At 37.1% G+C, this 15,231-nt stretch overlaps 1 protein-coding gene across 1 annotated transcript; it reads left to right on the forward strand.

The window, feature by feature from the left end:
• The first annotated feature begins 259 nt into the window (after window positions 1–259).
• On the forward strand, window positions 260–10,567 carry LOC110045635 (alpha-1,6-mannosyl-glycoprotein 2-beta-N-acetylglucosaminyltransferase-like). Its single transcript, XM_020751229.2, has 8 exons — window positions 260–862; window positions 2,773–2,870; window positions 4,867–4,966; window positions 5,462–5,592; window positions 5,832–5,916; window positions 6,080–6,169; window positions 6,802–6,929; window positions 7,939–10,567. Exons 1-8 carry the CDS (start codon window positions 260–262, stop codon window positions 8,147–8,149), a joined length of 1,446 nt encoding a protein of 481 aa, XP_020606888.2. The 3' UTR covers window positions 8,150–10,567.
• Window positions 10,568–15,231: the final 4,664 nt, after the last annotated feature.

The following is a 15,231-nucleotide window of genomic DNA, read 5'->3' on the forward strand; positions in this document are numbered from 1 at the left end:
GTAAAGCCTTTACAAATGAAAACCCAGCCGCGAGGAGAGACATAGAAGGTACCTGGTATTGCTTGGTACCAAGGGATGTAGCTTACGAGCCGTCATGCATGGTTTTCAGGAACATTTAGCTGTCATTATTCGGCTCGCCGGCTTCGTGTCGGCCATGACAGGTTCAACGAGGACGCGTACATGTACTTCGTTACATAGTTCTTCTTGGTTGTAGGGAAGTGTTTTTACCGCTTTATTTTTCCGTTTGAAGACACGAACCATGATTTTCAAGTATCGAGGAACGACGATTCGTTTGTTCAGTAGAAAACTATTTATTTTGGTTACGTTGGGAATTGGTGCAATCCTTGCGGTGTTTACCCTACGTGAGATGATTACATTCGATGCTTCTTACACTCGCGACTCCACGCCTAATAGTAATGGTTTTCATTCAGATCAACCACAAAATAATCCTCATCTTCAAGGAACGGTAGCAAACTCCAACGAAGACAATACAAAAACTATGGCGAAGAAAGAAAATACAAACAACAATATTCCTCAAGAGAGTTTACACGAAATTATCCGGCGGCCGACGATAACGATTTCTCAAAACAAAACCGTTTCGCCAGAAATACAGAAACTAAGAGATATTGTGAAAGCTGTGAACAAGGCAGAGTACATCAGAAATGGAGACAAATTCGGCACGACTTTGTCACAGAAATCTATTGTTATTATAGTGCAAGTTCACGACAGACGCGATTATTTTTCCTATTTATTGAAGTCGTTGAGCCATGCTAAAGGGATAGAGGACGCATTGCTCGTCATCAGCCACGACTACTATTCGGAGGAAATTAACCGACACGTGGAATCAATCGACTTTTGTAAGGTAAAGTGGCACTTCAATTTGTGACTTCTCAGCCACCTTTTTAATACCACAACTGTATCGAACCAGCTGGTAGTACGCACTTGTCGAGCGAATGTTCGACGTGTTAAAGTGCATTGATAATTCATTTTGATATTTTGTAGCCAATAAGTTCTTGCCGATGTTGAAAGAAATAATAACTCAGCTTAGTATTTCCTAAATTACTTAATTTGTTTTGACCAATAACACAGGTCAAACAGTTGACATGCAATTTCCTCCTGTGAAACGAATGACCATTGTCGAACTTGTTGAATAGAAAATTAGGTCTTTCAATTTAAATATCTTTTGTTCAAAGGGAAAAAATATTATTTACTCTTGTCGTTGACTTAAGCTTTCATTTTAAGGACTTTATTCGTACATATTTTCTTGGTAAAGTGATTTTAGTATAAAGGGAACTCTTGCCTTAGTAAACTGCCGTAAAGAAATGAAGTATATCACTTTGAGAAACGGGGTGTAAATTGGTCTGATTATTTATGAATAACTCGACAATGTGTTAATCATTGTTTGTAATAACAAAATCAGCTGGAAACTTTCTCAGAAGAGCAACATTATGCATACGTTCAAAAAAAAAAAAAAAGAAAAGAAAAGAAAAGAAGAAAAAAAAAAAAAAACGACCACTAAAAGAAATTATTGTAGACAGCCTGCTTTGTTTTTTGGGGAGTATTTTCCACATCTTTATAACTCTCTGTTTTGAACAAATTTTTCATGGTTGCAAATGAGTTAATGGATTCTGAAACCCTTGTATTAAGTAGCTACACTGCACACAACCATGCTTGACACAAGGCAATCCAACGACTAATGACTGTAGTGGTTCATGAGGTTGTGCGAGGTGCTGACTTGGTCTCCTGATTAGTGTGATGGAACCAAGATCAAAAGGTCTTTTTTGAAGCCTCGTGCCTGTGCCCAGAGGCCTTATGCTGTGTTCTTGAACAAGTCACCTACATGTACATGCACTTTCATGGTTCTTCCTTCCACCTATAGTACATCTATGTACTGTTTTGGTCATTGCCTTGGGAATTGCTGCAGTTGAATGTATAGAAAACCTATATATTTGAACTGTGAGAGAAAGATCTAGAGAGGGGAGGTATCACTACAGTTGTGTGAGCTATGTAAGCAACTTATCCAGTTGCAAAAATAGTAAAGCTTAGAAATAGTTAAGGCTTGTATGGGATTAAAACCCAGTTCTCTATGAAACTGAGGTACATATACCAAAACAACTGGGTACAGGTCATGTTGTCATTGTGAAATACTTGGTGAAGATACATGTACATTTATGCAAGTGAATTCTGTAAATGAAATATTGCATGTTTGAATCGCAGGGGAACAATTTCAAGACATAGTCTGGTATCACAAAGGTCATGGGTGTGAATTCCATTCAGACCTGATTTTTTCCTTTTTTGCAAGCTCTGTTCCCAACTGCTAACTTGCTCATGTAGCTGTGATGCTATTTCGCGTCTTTATACCGGGAGTTGTTCTGACTTCCAATCTGACAAAGTTGTCAAAGATAGCTTATAAATAATTGCTTGTCATATACAATTATTGTGAGAAGGAGCATTTTATACCCTTAATCCTTTGATGCTATTAAAACCAAAATGTAACCCCAGCATTATATTTGATACACTCATACAGAGTAGCTGATGTTCCTGACCAGCTTCCATATGGTCTATACATGGAGAAGGACATGAATGTTTCAGTTATACAACTTTAATTGGATGCTTTTCAGTTAATTCCCAAGCAATTTCTGATTTCTGTCTGGTTACACCAAAACTCAGCCACTGTCCTTCAACATCAAAATCTGATCTTGAACAGAGTAGATCTTTGTATACAAATATTGATCAATACTTGTATTAACACCAAGTGTGTTTACTGGACAGGTTATTCAGATATTCTTTCCATTTGCTGATCAGCTCTACCCAGATCAGTTTCCTGGAACTGATCCTAATGACTGTCCAAGGGATATCAGCCGAGAAAAGTGAGTACATGCATACTGTGAGTATACATATACTATAGTAGATAATTAATTTTGTCCCTCATACATGTTTTAGTTCCTGAACAAAGATCCTTTTTGCTACATTCAAAGTCTTTTCAAAGGCATGATTGTCACTATTACAAGTGTACATTTATCGTACAAAATTGTAGAACAAGATGGTTGATTGAGACAATTGCATGTTTGCCTCTTCCAGGCATTCAGTTAGGTGGGGTGAAACACGAAATACAGCACACGATTTCGTGCACTGTATTTCACGTTTCGCCCCAACTAACTGAAGGCCTGGGAGAGGCTAATTGCATGTATGTTGTATGGCCAAGTAAAAATGTTTGTGTTGTATGGCCAAGTAAAAACATTTTTTGGAGTTAGAAATTGAGCTCTACACAGTATTTTGATTAATACATGTAATTGTTTTAAGGTATCAGCCAACCCAAAATTGACCGTTTTGCATAATTTTGGATTTTTATATGATCCAATAAATCTTAGGAATAGTTTTTGTTTAAAAAAAAATCCACAAAAAAATGTTATTCATACGGGAAGTTATTAAGCGAAAACAATTTTGCCATCTTAATTATTCTAATAGCCGCTGACAACTCTTGTCATGTTAAAATAAGGAGAGGTTATGTGACAGCTAAGTACATGTGTGTTTGTGTTTCACAAAACACATGCGATTTGCTATCTTGGAAGCTCTCAAAGTTGTCGTCTTGTGAAATCTGTGAATGTCTTCGAAAAAGAAAACAAGAACATGTCCTTTTTCTTCGTCAAAGCCAAGACCAAAGAAAGGGAAGAAAGCATTTAGCTGTGAATCGGCAGCAGACCTCGCTTCAAGTGACAAAGGTTCTTTCTTCAACCAAGACGAGTGGCTACAAGAAATCGAAGAACATGAACGCAAACCGGATACGAGTGAAAAGCAGTCGGTTGAAATGAGTGCAATCCATTCTAAAATTCGGTTAGAAGAAGCCAAAGAAGAACAAGAAGATGTTACATTGTGGGCAAATTAAAGTTGAATGGTCGAACCATTGTTTTCCCACCGCTGTGAAATTTGTCTGTTTCTTGTTACCTGTCAAACTACTATTGTTCAAGAAAACTGATACTTTCTTTTATCGATCAACACTTTATTTGCTTGACGCCTAGGTGTCGCTAATCTCATTGCGGTCGAATTCTATTTTTCCTTGTTTCTCGATATGAAAATTTGGGCGAGTTGTGCATGCATTTTCAACTCCAAGTCAGCAGCCCCTGGAACAATTTGGCTGAAATTTGGCCAAATTGTTGTCAGATAGCTTACCTACAAAACCATGTCTGCGAATTTTAATTCTTTGTTTCATTTCAAAGTTATAGCCTATTTTTCACTGGTGGTGGCAATAATTTCTCATCACCAAATATATTTGCGCGTAAAAATGAAACGAACGCACATTCCAGAAATCTTAGACACAGTTTTTTAGGCAAACATGTGAAGAAATGAAAGCCGTATTAATCGTTTTCTTCCGTTTGTTTTTGGTGAGCGCGGAACGTAATGAATGAAAACACTTAGCTTTGCAAAAACCTCATTTTTTAAGCACATTAAAGTTTTATACCTTTTAAAGGGAATTAGCTGTAATCATGATTATTAAGCTTTCAAAAAATATACGGTTTATAGAGATTTGTGTTGAAACAAAGAGCGCTAGAATGATCCGCATGCAGACGGCCCCAGTGGGTTGGCTGATACCTTAATTACATTTGAACAGCCGATCTCTCTATCTATTATCTCAAACAAACACATGAAGTGAATAAAGCTCTTTTTATTGTGAAGATAACTGGAGGCAAGTATACTGCTACATTGTAGTGAGTCAATAATACAGATCTATTTGCTCTTCACTTATTTATTTATTTATTTATTTATTTATATATTCATTTATATATTTATTTATTTATTTTTTGTGTGTGATAATGTAAAGAATTACTTTAGAACCCTAGGCATCAAGTTTATGTGTTCTTCATTTAGAGCAAGGGAGATTGGATGTAACAACGCAGCGACACCGGACATGTTTGGTCACTACAGACAAGCAAAATTTACCATGATTAAACATCACTGGTGGTGGAAGGTGAGGAGGCTGCACAGTTCATAAGACAGGACTCAGTACTATCTTTAAGATCCAGCAGTCACAATTATAGTAACTTTAAGATTTGCACTTAGGAAGATTCATTGCTGACCAGTATCATACTACTACATATACTTGTAACTTATTAAATTACATGTATTTGTACGATGTGCTTGTCTCTGATAGCCCAAGCTCAAATCCAACATTTTGACCACTGCACACCTACATGTAACACAGTGACATGGTGATCTTTAATGCAAATACTTTAGACATAAATTGCAAACTGGCTAGCCCCTCATAAATTCAGGATTTGTATGTAGTAGTCATCATCATCATCATCATTCTCCATGCCAGTAGTGTAGGTACTTAAGGCTACATCAGGCCTCATCTGTAGTAGATGTCTTTAAATTAAGAATTTAAACTGACCCAGTAGTTTACATTGATGCTCAAGAAACACACATAATTTTAACATGCATGTACATGTAATTATGTCTTTAGGCAAACATGGTTTTTGACATGCTGAATGCCACCAAAACTTACATGGGTCCAGTGCTGTTTCTTGAAGAAGACTACTATGTCAGCCCAGACTTCTACCATATGTTGAGGTTGTTGTATGATGGCAAAATGAGGTTAGTACATCGTAACTAAGACCCTCTAATCCATGATTCTTCAGCATTATTTGTGCCATTGTTAATAAACCACATTTCTAAGACCAAAATCAGGTGAAGTGGCACTACAGTACAACTTTAATCATGACTGTATTATCATAACTATTGAACTCACTGTTTAATTTGTATCAAGACCTGCAAATTATAGATATTTTATCAGAGACTGATCCTGTCATTTCTTGTGTTTATTCTGTTGACAGAGGTTGTAAGGATGACTGTGACCTGATCACCCTTGGTTCATACAAAACAGTGGATAATTATGAGCTCGATGGTGCCAAAGATACAGTAAGTCACTCGTATAATATTTAGGGTATGATAATGCTGGGGCACACTGTACAGGAGTTTGTAGGCCTGTTAACGCTTCAGTGACAGCCCTTGAATTTTTTCAAATCTAGAGTGTGTAGTGACAAATGAGGTCACTTTAAATTATTCATCTCTATTTTATCAGGCTCAACTTTCGGTCTGGCGATCACATGAACATAACATGGGAATGGCATTTGACAGAGCAACTTGGAACAGAATCAAGGAGTGTAGTGAGGTGTGTTGACAAGGTTTGATGATATCAAAGACAGCTGCATTCTACACAGTACTGATGATTTGTGCCCGTCAAAACACCAGGGCAATCTTACTCAACAAGTTATTGCAATGTTGCATTCAGAGATTCACCAGATTATCATGTTAGATAAGACTTGGCATCATCATTTTTTCCTGTTTTCATGTGTTGAGTCACTATAAATAATATGTAAACTACATGTATATAGTGTACTTATTTGATAATACACTACATGTTCATGTATGTTTGGATATCAGGACTTTTTCCACCTGTGCCTGGCCTAGATTGTGGAATAGTATTCCTTTAGGCATTCTAAAACCAATCAATCAATCAATCAATCCATCAATCCATCATTTACAGCTGTATTTTTAATTAACACATTTTGTCGACGACCTTTTTTTTGTAAAAACTTATCTTTTTAAAAGGTTTATTTATAGTGGTCTAATTTACATGTATTATCAGGATTAATGACCTGTATCATCCTTTTTGTAAGATGTTTGAACTATACAGTCATGTATACTTATTTGTGCAAAGCACCACCGACAACTGGTGGATGGTGTGTGCTATAGATTGAAGTGTTATAAATTGCTGTGATTAGACCTAAGTTTATCTTATAGGTTTTCTGCAAGAGTTATGATGAATACAACTGGGACTGGTCACTGATGAAAATAAGTGCTTCCTGCTTGTCACACCCCTTCAAGTCACTTGTTCTCAAGGGATCCAGGGTGTATCATCTTGGAGAATGGTATACTGCTGACACATTTATAATAAGTTCTTTACTTCTGTAACAAGGCATACATGACCCTATTTATACCTAACTAGTACACAAATGTTCTACAGCTCCACAGTGTCTTTTGAGTGTTAGTATACATAGTCAATCAGTTTCTTACTGCGAAAATCTTTGCAAAGAGCAGAATTAACTACCAACAAATCTGCACTGTACCATCTTAGAGAAGTGGTGGGGAAAAAGTCGCAGAAAATGAAAATAAATGAAAGAGATGGAAAAACTCAATACCCAAGCTGGCTCCTTCCATACTAAACATTTTGTTTAATAACATACGCAGCTGACCTTACTTGCTTTTTTCACACAATCATGTACATCATTCTGTACCTTTGCTTAAACATACAGTCTACCTGTCAGTCACATAATGTTACTAGTATGTCATCATTTATTATGCATGTAGTTCTTTTAAAATGTTGTTCTAAATTTTTTATCACTAGAAAGTACTGTACAGTAGTCACATTATGATCAAAATAATATAATTATATAATTATATTAATTATCTACATGAAATGTATAAATAATTAGGGGTTTCATTAAGGGCCAGGCAGCAGGCAAATTGACCAGCTGTGAGCACATGCACAATTTGCCTGGCTGGTTTGATCTAACAGGGGAAAGTTTTTTCTTACAAAGAAGTTGAGTTCTAATAGTTTTGCTCTCCTGTGAAAACCAGTTGCCTGCCTGCTGAAAATGTTAATGAAACCCTGAATAATGATGTGTAATTATTCAGAGCGGTTATCAATTGAGTGTCAAAAGTAATCAGGCAATTACTTTGGTTTTGGTTTTACTATGGTTTAAGGTTGGCTGAGTAGTCTGATTGGTTTAAGTGCTTGTTTTGGTGTCGGTTTCGACACTCAGTTTAGAACCACTCTAATAGAACTGGGTTGAGTTCAATAATTTATTTAGTTCATGTTCATGGGATTGATAAATCAACACTTTAATTATTTCTTTCATTTTGTATTTGCCATTGCAGTGGTCTTCATCACAAAAAGAAAGATTGTAACATTGAAGCAACTGTGCAAAAATTCCAAACAGTTATTGACAAGAACACAAACAGCTTCTATCCACCTTCAGTGAACATCCAACCTGGAGACAGTACTTTAATCACAAAATTTGGTCCTAATGGAGGGTGGGGTGATTCCAGAGATCACGCACTTTGTTTTCAGTTGATGCAAAACAGATGACCCACGGGAAAGCAAGTAAAGAGTAAAGACTGGTCTTGATGGAGAAATTTCTTAACTTAAGATAAAAATATGACATAGTGAAAGTTGTTTGTCTGAGGAGTTATAGCTGCTGATATCATGCATAACCAATGTGGCATTATCACCCCATGGGAGGGGGTTAGTTGGGTACACCAGGAAAGAGAGTAGGAGAGTGGTATATCTGTGAAACAGGCCCATAGGAAAAAACGATTCAGAAGCCAAAGATAGGTTGTACACATATCTTTAGGACTTTTGCTGTATGTACATGTGGTCAGTTGTACTTTCCTTTGAGGCGTGCGAGAGATTGCTTCTGGTTTGGTCTGGTCTGTTTTGGTAATTTGCCATATTTCATAAAACTATATTTCAAAAAAACCCAGCTCTCAGCACTTGCTCGTTTCTGTGAATCCTTTTTTTTTTTTTTTTTTGGTGTAAGACTTTTTCATGTATGTGTGGCATGACTACATGACAGCCATCAAAGTATACAGTGTAAATCACAGAATAGAGCAGATTTTCTCACTACTGTTTTGTGGAACTCTGCAGATATCACTTTAGAACTTGGACAAAATGACTGAATGAGACACTTCTTTGTGTACTAGAAACACTGAGCAGGGCTTTCATGATTTTCAAAGCATTCTTTCTTTAACAATCAACACGAGAGTTGTTTCAAACTGAGGATATTGCTACTGATATCTAGATATACAATATAATATGTAGTCAGTACTGCTAAATTGGTTACTTTAGTTTTGATATTAATTTTCACTTCAGATTTAAAGAAATTTTAAGAGGCATAGAATAATATGACGAGTAAGGTTTGTTGGCTTTCTTCCTGCAAACTTTTGTTAACAAAATTAGGCTTTACCGACAAAGAAGCATGGCATTGCAAAATGGTCACTTTGTTATTCACCAAATTGTCATGATGTTCCTGTATTGATTGTTCTTATCACAAAGTCCTTGTTACCTATCATTTGTACATAGACACATCCTGCGATATAACGCAGTTTGAAGAGTTTTAAAGACGAATCGTTGAACATCTTCTGTACATGAAAACTTGCTTTATCTAACTTTAAAAATGCATTCTGTTTTTTTTCATGATGGTTGATATTACATTTCACGCTTCAAAATGCAGCCTGTTGATAATTTGTTGGATAATAACACTCACGCTGCTCAATCTTGTGGAATGATGTATGATTTTAGCCGAGTCCCCTATTTCCCCATTGGTTAAATATCGGGCTGTATTCTGCACGATTTTGCCGGATAAATATTTGCTTGCTTTTTGGGCTCAGTTTTATACACAATGTAGAGAGTGGATTCATAGAAACATTAGGAGCAGAAATGTTATTGTTTCCGCAGAGATACAGAATTATATTCAGGGAACAAGTGCCGTTTTGGCAAGTCTTCAATAAAACGCTCATGAAATTTCAATTTTTATTATCCAGTCGATGAATAGCATATTTTAACACTATCATGACACTCATTACTTGCAAAAAATATTGGACGATTTTAATTTCCGACAAAGCCAATGTCCGAAAATAAAACCGTCCAAAGTTTTTAAGCGGCCAAAATTTTAAGAAAGAATTTACAGACGAGTGCAATACAAAATTTTAAAGTCGCTCCAAAGCTCTTAGTTTCCTTTATGGAGCGAACTCAAGTTGAGACACTGCTGGAGATAAGTAACAGCTTGATAGAATTGGTGTTGTTTCCTCGTCGATGTATTTGTGAAACCTTGAGGGTACGAAAGACAAAAAGTGTCCGAAAGTTAAACGTCCGAAATTTTAACGTTCCAAATGTTTTGCAAGTAATGTAATTAGTTGCTTGGCGTTCATAAGACAAAAACTGCAGGCTCAGTCTGGTTTCAGAAACCATTATCAGCCATCAAATGGAGCTTGTTCCCCCTGAGTGAATAGTTAAAGACTTCTGGCAAGTCTAATTAAGGGTGGGAGGGAGTGTAAGGGTGGTCTTAGTATGCAAATAACGGGCTTTAATAAAGGTTGGAATTAAATTAATTATTTTTTTTTACGATAACTGCATAAATTCTCACCCGCTCATTGGCTAATTTTCATTGTCAATAAACGGACAGACACATGAATTTCTAATTTACGCGATACGTCAACGAGCGAGAGCGGATAATTTGACAATTTGTTACTGTAAAAGAACACAAATTGACGTCAGTTTTTCATGCGTCTGTCCTGTTATTGACCCTGAAATTCGTCAGCATTGTCAAAGTTGTCAAAGTTGTCTGTATTCATGATCAACAATAGCACAGACTCATGAAAAACTGACGTCAATTTGATAAGTTGAGCTATTTATTGTTATTTGTAAGAAGCAAGTAGGAATTTTGTAATGCAATTGATACAATTTTCACAGTTAGTTTGAAATTATTAAATTCTTTTGAACAATTAATAGTTTGAATATGGTTGACTTCCGTGCGTGTCAGATGGGTGTTTGTCGAGTCATGCTGTAGGTATTACAGCTCTTCAAGAAAGAATCAATGTACCTGTTACGTGATCGTGTCAGTCATACGAAATGGTTCTAGAATGAAATGAAATTAGTAGCTGCTCAAAATTACCAATTCTGAGACCAAAGACGTTTGAAATGAGTTTATCACATAGCTAGCAGAACCGTGTGATCAAATTCAGTACATGTGACACAGCCTTAGCCATAACCCCCTGGGGATATTGGGCCGGCCAGTATACGTAAGCGGGTTATGACCTCGAGATTTCTATCGCGCATGGAAATCGAGAGCGAATAATCTAATTGTTTTAATATAAATCTACCAGTCGTTCAAAACTTTATCTAAATCCTCTTTATAGACACTTCGAAACCACCAAGAAGCGGCCGTCATTTTGTTAACAAGATCACACTGCTACGCTACTCACTATCTACCACAGAATAGATAATGAGTAGCGTAGCCAATCGGAGAACGGCTTCGTGATAGAAAGCTTGTAGATTTATACTGAAATCCGTTATAGTTCACCACTAAATTTTCTCCGATTCTTATTGGTTTAAATTATCGTGACGCGATAGTGTTCATCCGCGCGATAGTGTTCATTCAGCCCATAGTGCCCGTCCGTGGAAAATACCCGGATGGATAGTACTCGTCCGTGAAAAGTTGCTATAAACAAGCGAGCTTATAAAGAAAATAAACAAATGAAACTGTATTAAGTGGGTTTTGTTTATTTTCCTTTTAAAATTTTACAGTTGGCTTTCACGGCTTTCATCTAAAAAAGTTCAAAATAATTTAATGTGATTTTTGAACTGGCGCGCGGAAGAATATTTAGTGGTGAACAGTAAAGACAATAGAGTGTTTAGGTCTCGGAACTATCGGTCTGATAGTTGCCCCTTGGAAATTTGATGTTCTTAAAACAAATATTTGCCCGAGAAGCGAAGCTTCGAGGGCAAATATGCTAATTTGCGCGCGGCAACTATCAGCCGATAGTTCCTCGACAGAAACACTCTATTGTTTAAATAGTACGCGCTGATAGCGGGAGCAAATCGTTTCAGCCAGTATATTTCCATCGGGTACATTTTCACCGGCAACGCCATGAAACATTTGGTTCATGCTTTTAGCTGTGCACTTTATCGATTTATGGTACACGTCGAAGATATGGAGAACACTCGAAGCTAGAGCTGCCCTCGGCTCTCGCCTTGAGCAACTCTTACACTCCTTTCTTGCTCTCCAAATAAACGGCGTACACCATAACTTGATATTACGCGCTAAAGCATGGCCCAATTCTCTTTTTGTCCTTTTGCGAGAAAACGCAAACGTTTACTGATTATGGTAAAAGGAAGCACTAAGAGGTAACGGTTCAGATCTTAACAATATCAAGTTTATTGTAGATCTGGGGCTGAATTTACGAAGCTCTCTTAGGTTAAGATGTATCGTAAGCATTGTTTCTCAACAATAGTCTTTTAATCTAAAAGGATTTTCTGAATCTGGACCCTAGTTTCTTTGTTGCCTGCTGTCCTCACTCACTCGAACGAACGTCTTGACTTGAAAGTCTGACTGACGTAGAAATACTCTATACATCCGGTTCGACCCCCAAGAGCAAACTCTAACTTAAAGATATATTGCTCTCAAGCTAGTGTTAACAGTGACCTCTGATTTCAAGAAGATCACGTAATTTATAATATGGTAAAGATCAATGGGACTAAAAGCCCATGCTGAGTCCTCATTAAGCCGGAACTGGTTAAATCTGGAGTTTAACTGAACAGTATCTATCGGGGAATGTGATTATGTGTCTCTTGAGACTTGCTTATACTGAGGTACTCAGTTCACTTCAGGCACGAAAGACTTCCCAAAGAGAAAGTGAATAGACTAACTCTAACTTAACGACTTTTGCAATAACATGACTGTTAAAACCAAAACCAAATCAAGTATTCTAGCCAAAAACAAAGGACTCAGACAATACGGTGAGCCAATCAAAACTCGAAGTGGTCTTATCTCTGATTGGATGGAAAGTTGGCGCGAGTTTTTTAAGCAAATCGTGTAGCGTAGTAAATGCAAATAAAACCAATTACTTTTCGACAATCTAATGAAAACCACTGTAAATTAAAAGGGCAAATACGAAAAAGCGCTGATCCAGTCTTTGGATTGGCATCCTCATACCAAAACCTACCCGTCCCTCTTAGCCCGCGGGGACTAGGCAAGAGCAAAATTTGGCTCTTGAGACACTTGGTTCTATTGGCTAGATTCTAGGATTAAGATTACGGACAACGGAAGCTCAGTAAATCTCGAGGCCCCAGAGAAAAAAATTTGTGTCGTTTGTCGTGGACGACATGCAATGGAAATGCAAATATCTGTGAATTAATCAGTTTTGATGCACCTCAAAAACACGAGCTTGGGTCAGTTATGATTTGAAGAACACTTGACATCATTAGTGGAGCGATTACCGGTATGATTTTAGCTTCCTATCTGTTACCAGGAGCTCCTGCTGTTACCTATATAACACATACAACTTCCTCTCTGGTACGACACTTTGTTGCCCGGGGGAACTCCCATATAAAAACGACCGGGATGCTCCTCGTAACTTTAGGCCGGGCTGACTGAAAGCGGTTTTGGTACCTCTCAGGGTGTTCAGCCTCAAAAAGCCCACAGCGGGTGCTTTAATTTCGCGGTACCTTTTAGGGTGATGAGCCGAAAAAAAATATGACAGGACATATTTGACAATCAACTATACGAGACGAAGGTATTCGAAGGAATCGCCTTTGTCATTTAATGTATTGTTTTAGAATTGGTACCTCTTAGGGGTGAAAAAAAACTCAAGCCACGCCCACAAAACAGGATCTCGGTACTTCTTTAATAAGGGCTCTTTTCAAAATTCCCGACGAGCACCCCCGTGGCGCGTCCGTTTTATTCGGGAGTCACCCCATGGGGGATTTCGTTCTGACCTTCAATTCGGTGTCGGTCAGTAAAGAGGTTTAACTGACCTTTACTGAACTGTTCAACGTACATTAGTGAGTAGAGATATTGTTTGGCATCTTGAGGATACATGTACTGCTAACTGGTCGATGTTAGCTACGGTAAAATTTAGTCCGCGCAATTTAAGTGCTGCTAAAAGGTATTTCATCTCTAACGGAACTAAACAATCATCAAACTTCCGAGAAAATCTGCATTTGCAATTCAATGACAAAATCACATCTTTCCAAATAGCTCAAAATAAAGAACTAAACCTGAGCATCAGATCACAAACCAAACATAAATACATCGTCTTTTCTTTCCCCACACCTTGCCGTAAATACAAATTAATGCCTGGCCGGAGTTGGGGAATTTCGGCCACAAAACGAAATCTGCATCAGTAGAATCAAAAAATCCGCATGAATGTGTTGATTCCTCATACGTGCCGCGAAATAAGCAGAATAGAACAGTATTAATTCGTTTTCCGGTGAAAAGAAAGAAAAAGAAAAAGTCAATTACCAAGGTAAACTTGTCTCATTTTTTATTAATTTGTAACGCTGCTCACTAATGTAAACGCTATTTCCATACTGTTTTTAATAATCTAGGCACAGTATTGCCATGTATCTGTTGTCCTGATTTATTTGAATGTTGTCTGTCAGTGTGTTACCCCGGTGAGTTGACACAATGTTTTCTTTGCTCGATTCGGCTTGGATTATTTCAGGCTTTTGTTTTCGTTTTTTGCTTTTTGTTTTTTTTTTTTGTTTTTATTTGTTTTTTCCAACTTAACTCTACTCTAGTACAATGCTATTAACAGAGGTTTTTGTTCTGTCTTGGGAAAACTATTTAGATATCACAGTAATAGAAGTGACAGTTGATATGTGAAAAGACACCGACCGATATTGAAAGACATCGAGTATGACACCACATTTTGATCACGATACCATTGCTATTTTTTCATGACACTTTCGCTTCCTTGGGGGAAATAGAGTGCTTCCTTTCTCGACCTTTCAATTAATAATGGAGATAGCGAATCGAACCGACTAATGAAAAAATGTGCAGCTTTCATTTAACAAGTGATAGGCAAACAAAGATTTCGATTTAAAACTTGACAGCGTAGTTCCTTTTCAGGGTTTGGTCTCGATAATATATCAGTGAAATAACAGTAACTTAAATGCATGAAAGATAAGTATTACAGTGACTATAGAAGAATATTAATTTCAGGAAGTAAAATCGTTCTAGTGGAATGAACAATTCTCGAAACCTAAGATCAATCGTGGACTTAGCGGGAATTGAACGGGGTTGACAGAAAGAAAATTGTCAGGGTGTATTTCCATTTTCCGGTACCGTGTCTACAAAAAGGTATAATTGCACATCCAGAACCTTCGACATCTTGCTCTGGTTAGGTAGAGATTCATGCAATAAAAGACTGAGGAGCTGGACCAATGCACTTAAAAAAAAAAAAAAATCAAAATTATTAACTGAACGCAACGTAGATATATTTGGAATGTTATGAACCACAGATTCGACTGAAGGACCCTTAAAAAAATTCTAAGTGTCAATTCGGTCTGACTTATAAAACGAAACAATACATGTTTCAATCAAAAGTCTATATGTTGCAAAAAATTGTCTCGAATAACCTCTTCTTGAATTTTATACCTTGGAAGAGATT

Source organism: Orbicella faveolata, unplaced genomic scaffold (assembly GCF_042242905.1).
Source record: "Orbicella faveolata isolate gen_17 unplaced genomic scaffold, um_ofav_v1 contig_1, whole genome shotgun sequence".
Lineage (NCBI taxonomy): Eukaryota > Metazoa > Cnidaria > Anthozoa > Scleractinia > Merulinidae > Orbicella > Orbicella faveolata.

What these genes read in the sequence shown, in the direction of transcription:
- LOC110045635 (XM_020751229.2), top strand. Translation starts at nt 260, where the DNA reads ATGATTTTCAAGTATCGAGGAACGACGATTCGTTTGTTCAGTAGAAAA. An exon ending in AACATCACTGGTGGTGGAAG is followed by an intron (nt 4,967 to 5,461) that starts GTGAGGAGGCTG and finishes TTATGTCTTTAG; the next exon opens with GCAAACATGGTTTTTGACAT. An exon ending in GTGTATCATCTTGGAGAATG is followed by an intron (nt 6,930 to 7,938) that starts GTATACTGCTGA and finishes TTGCCATTGCAG; the next exon opens with TGGTCTTCATCACAAAAAGA.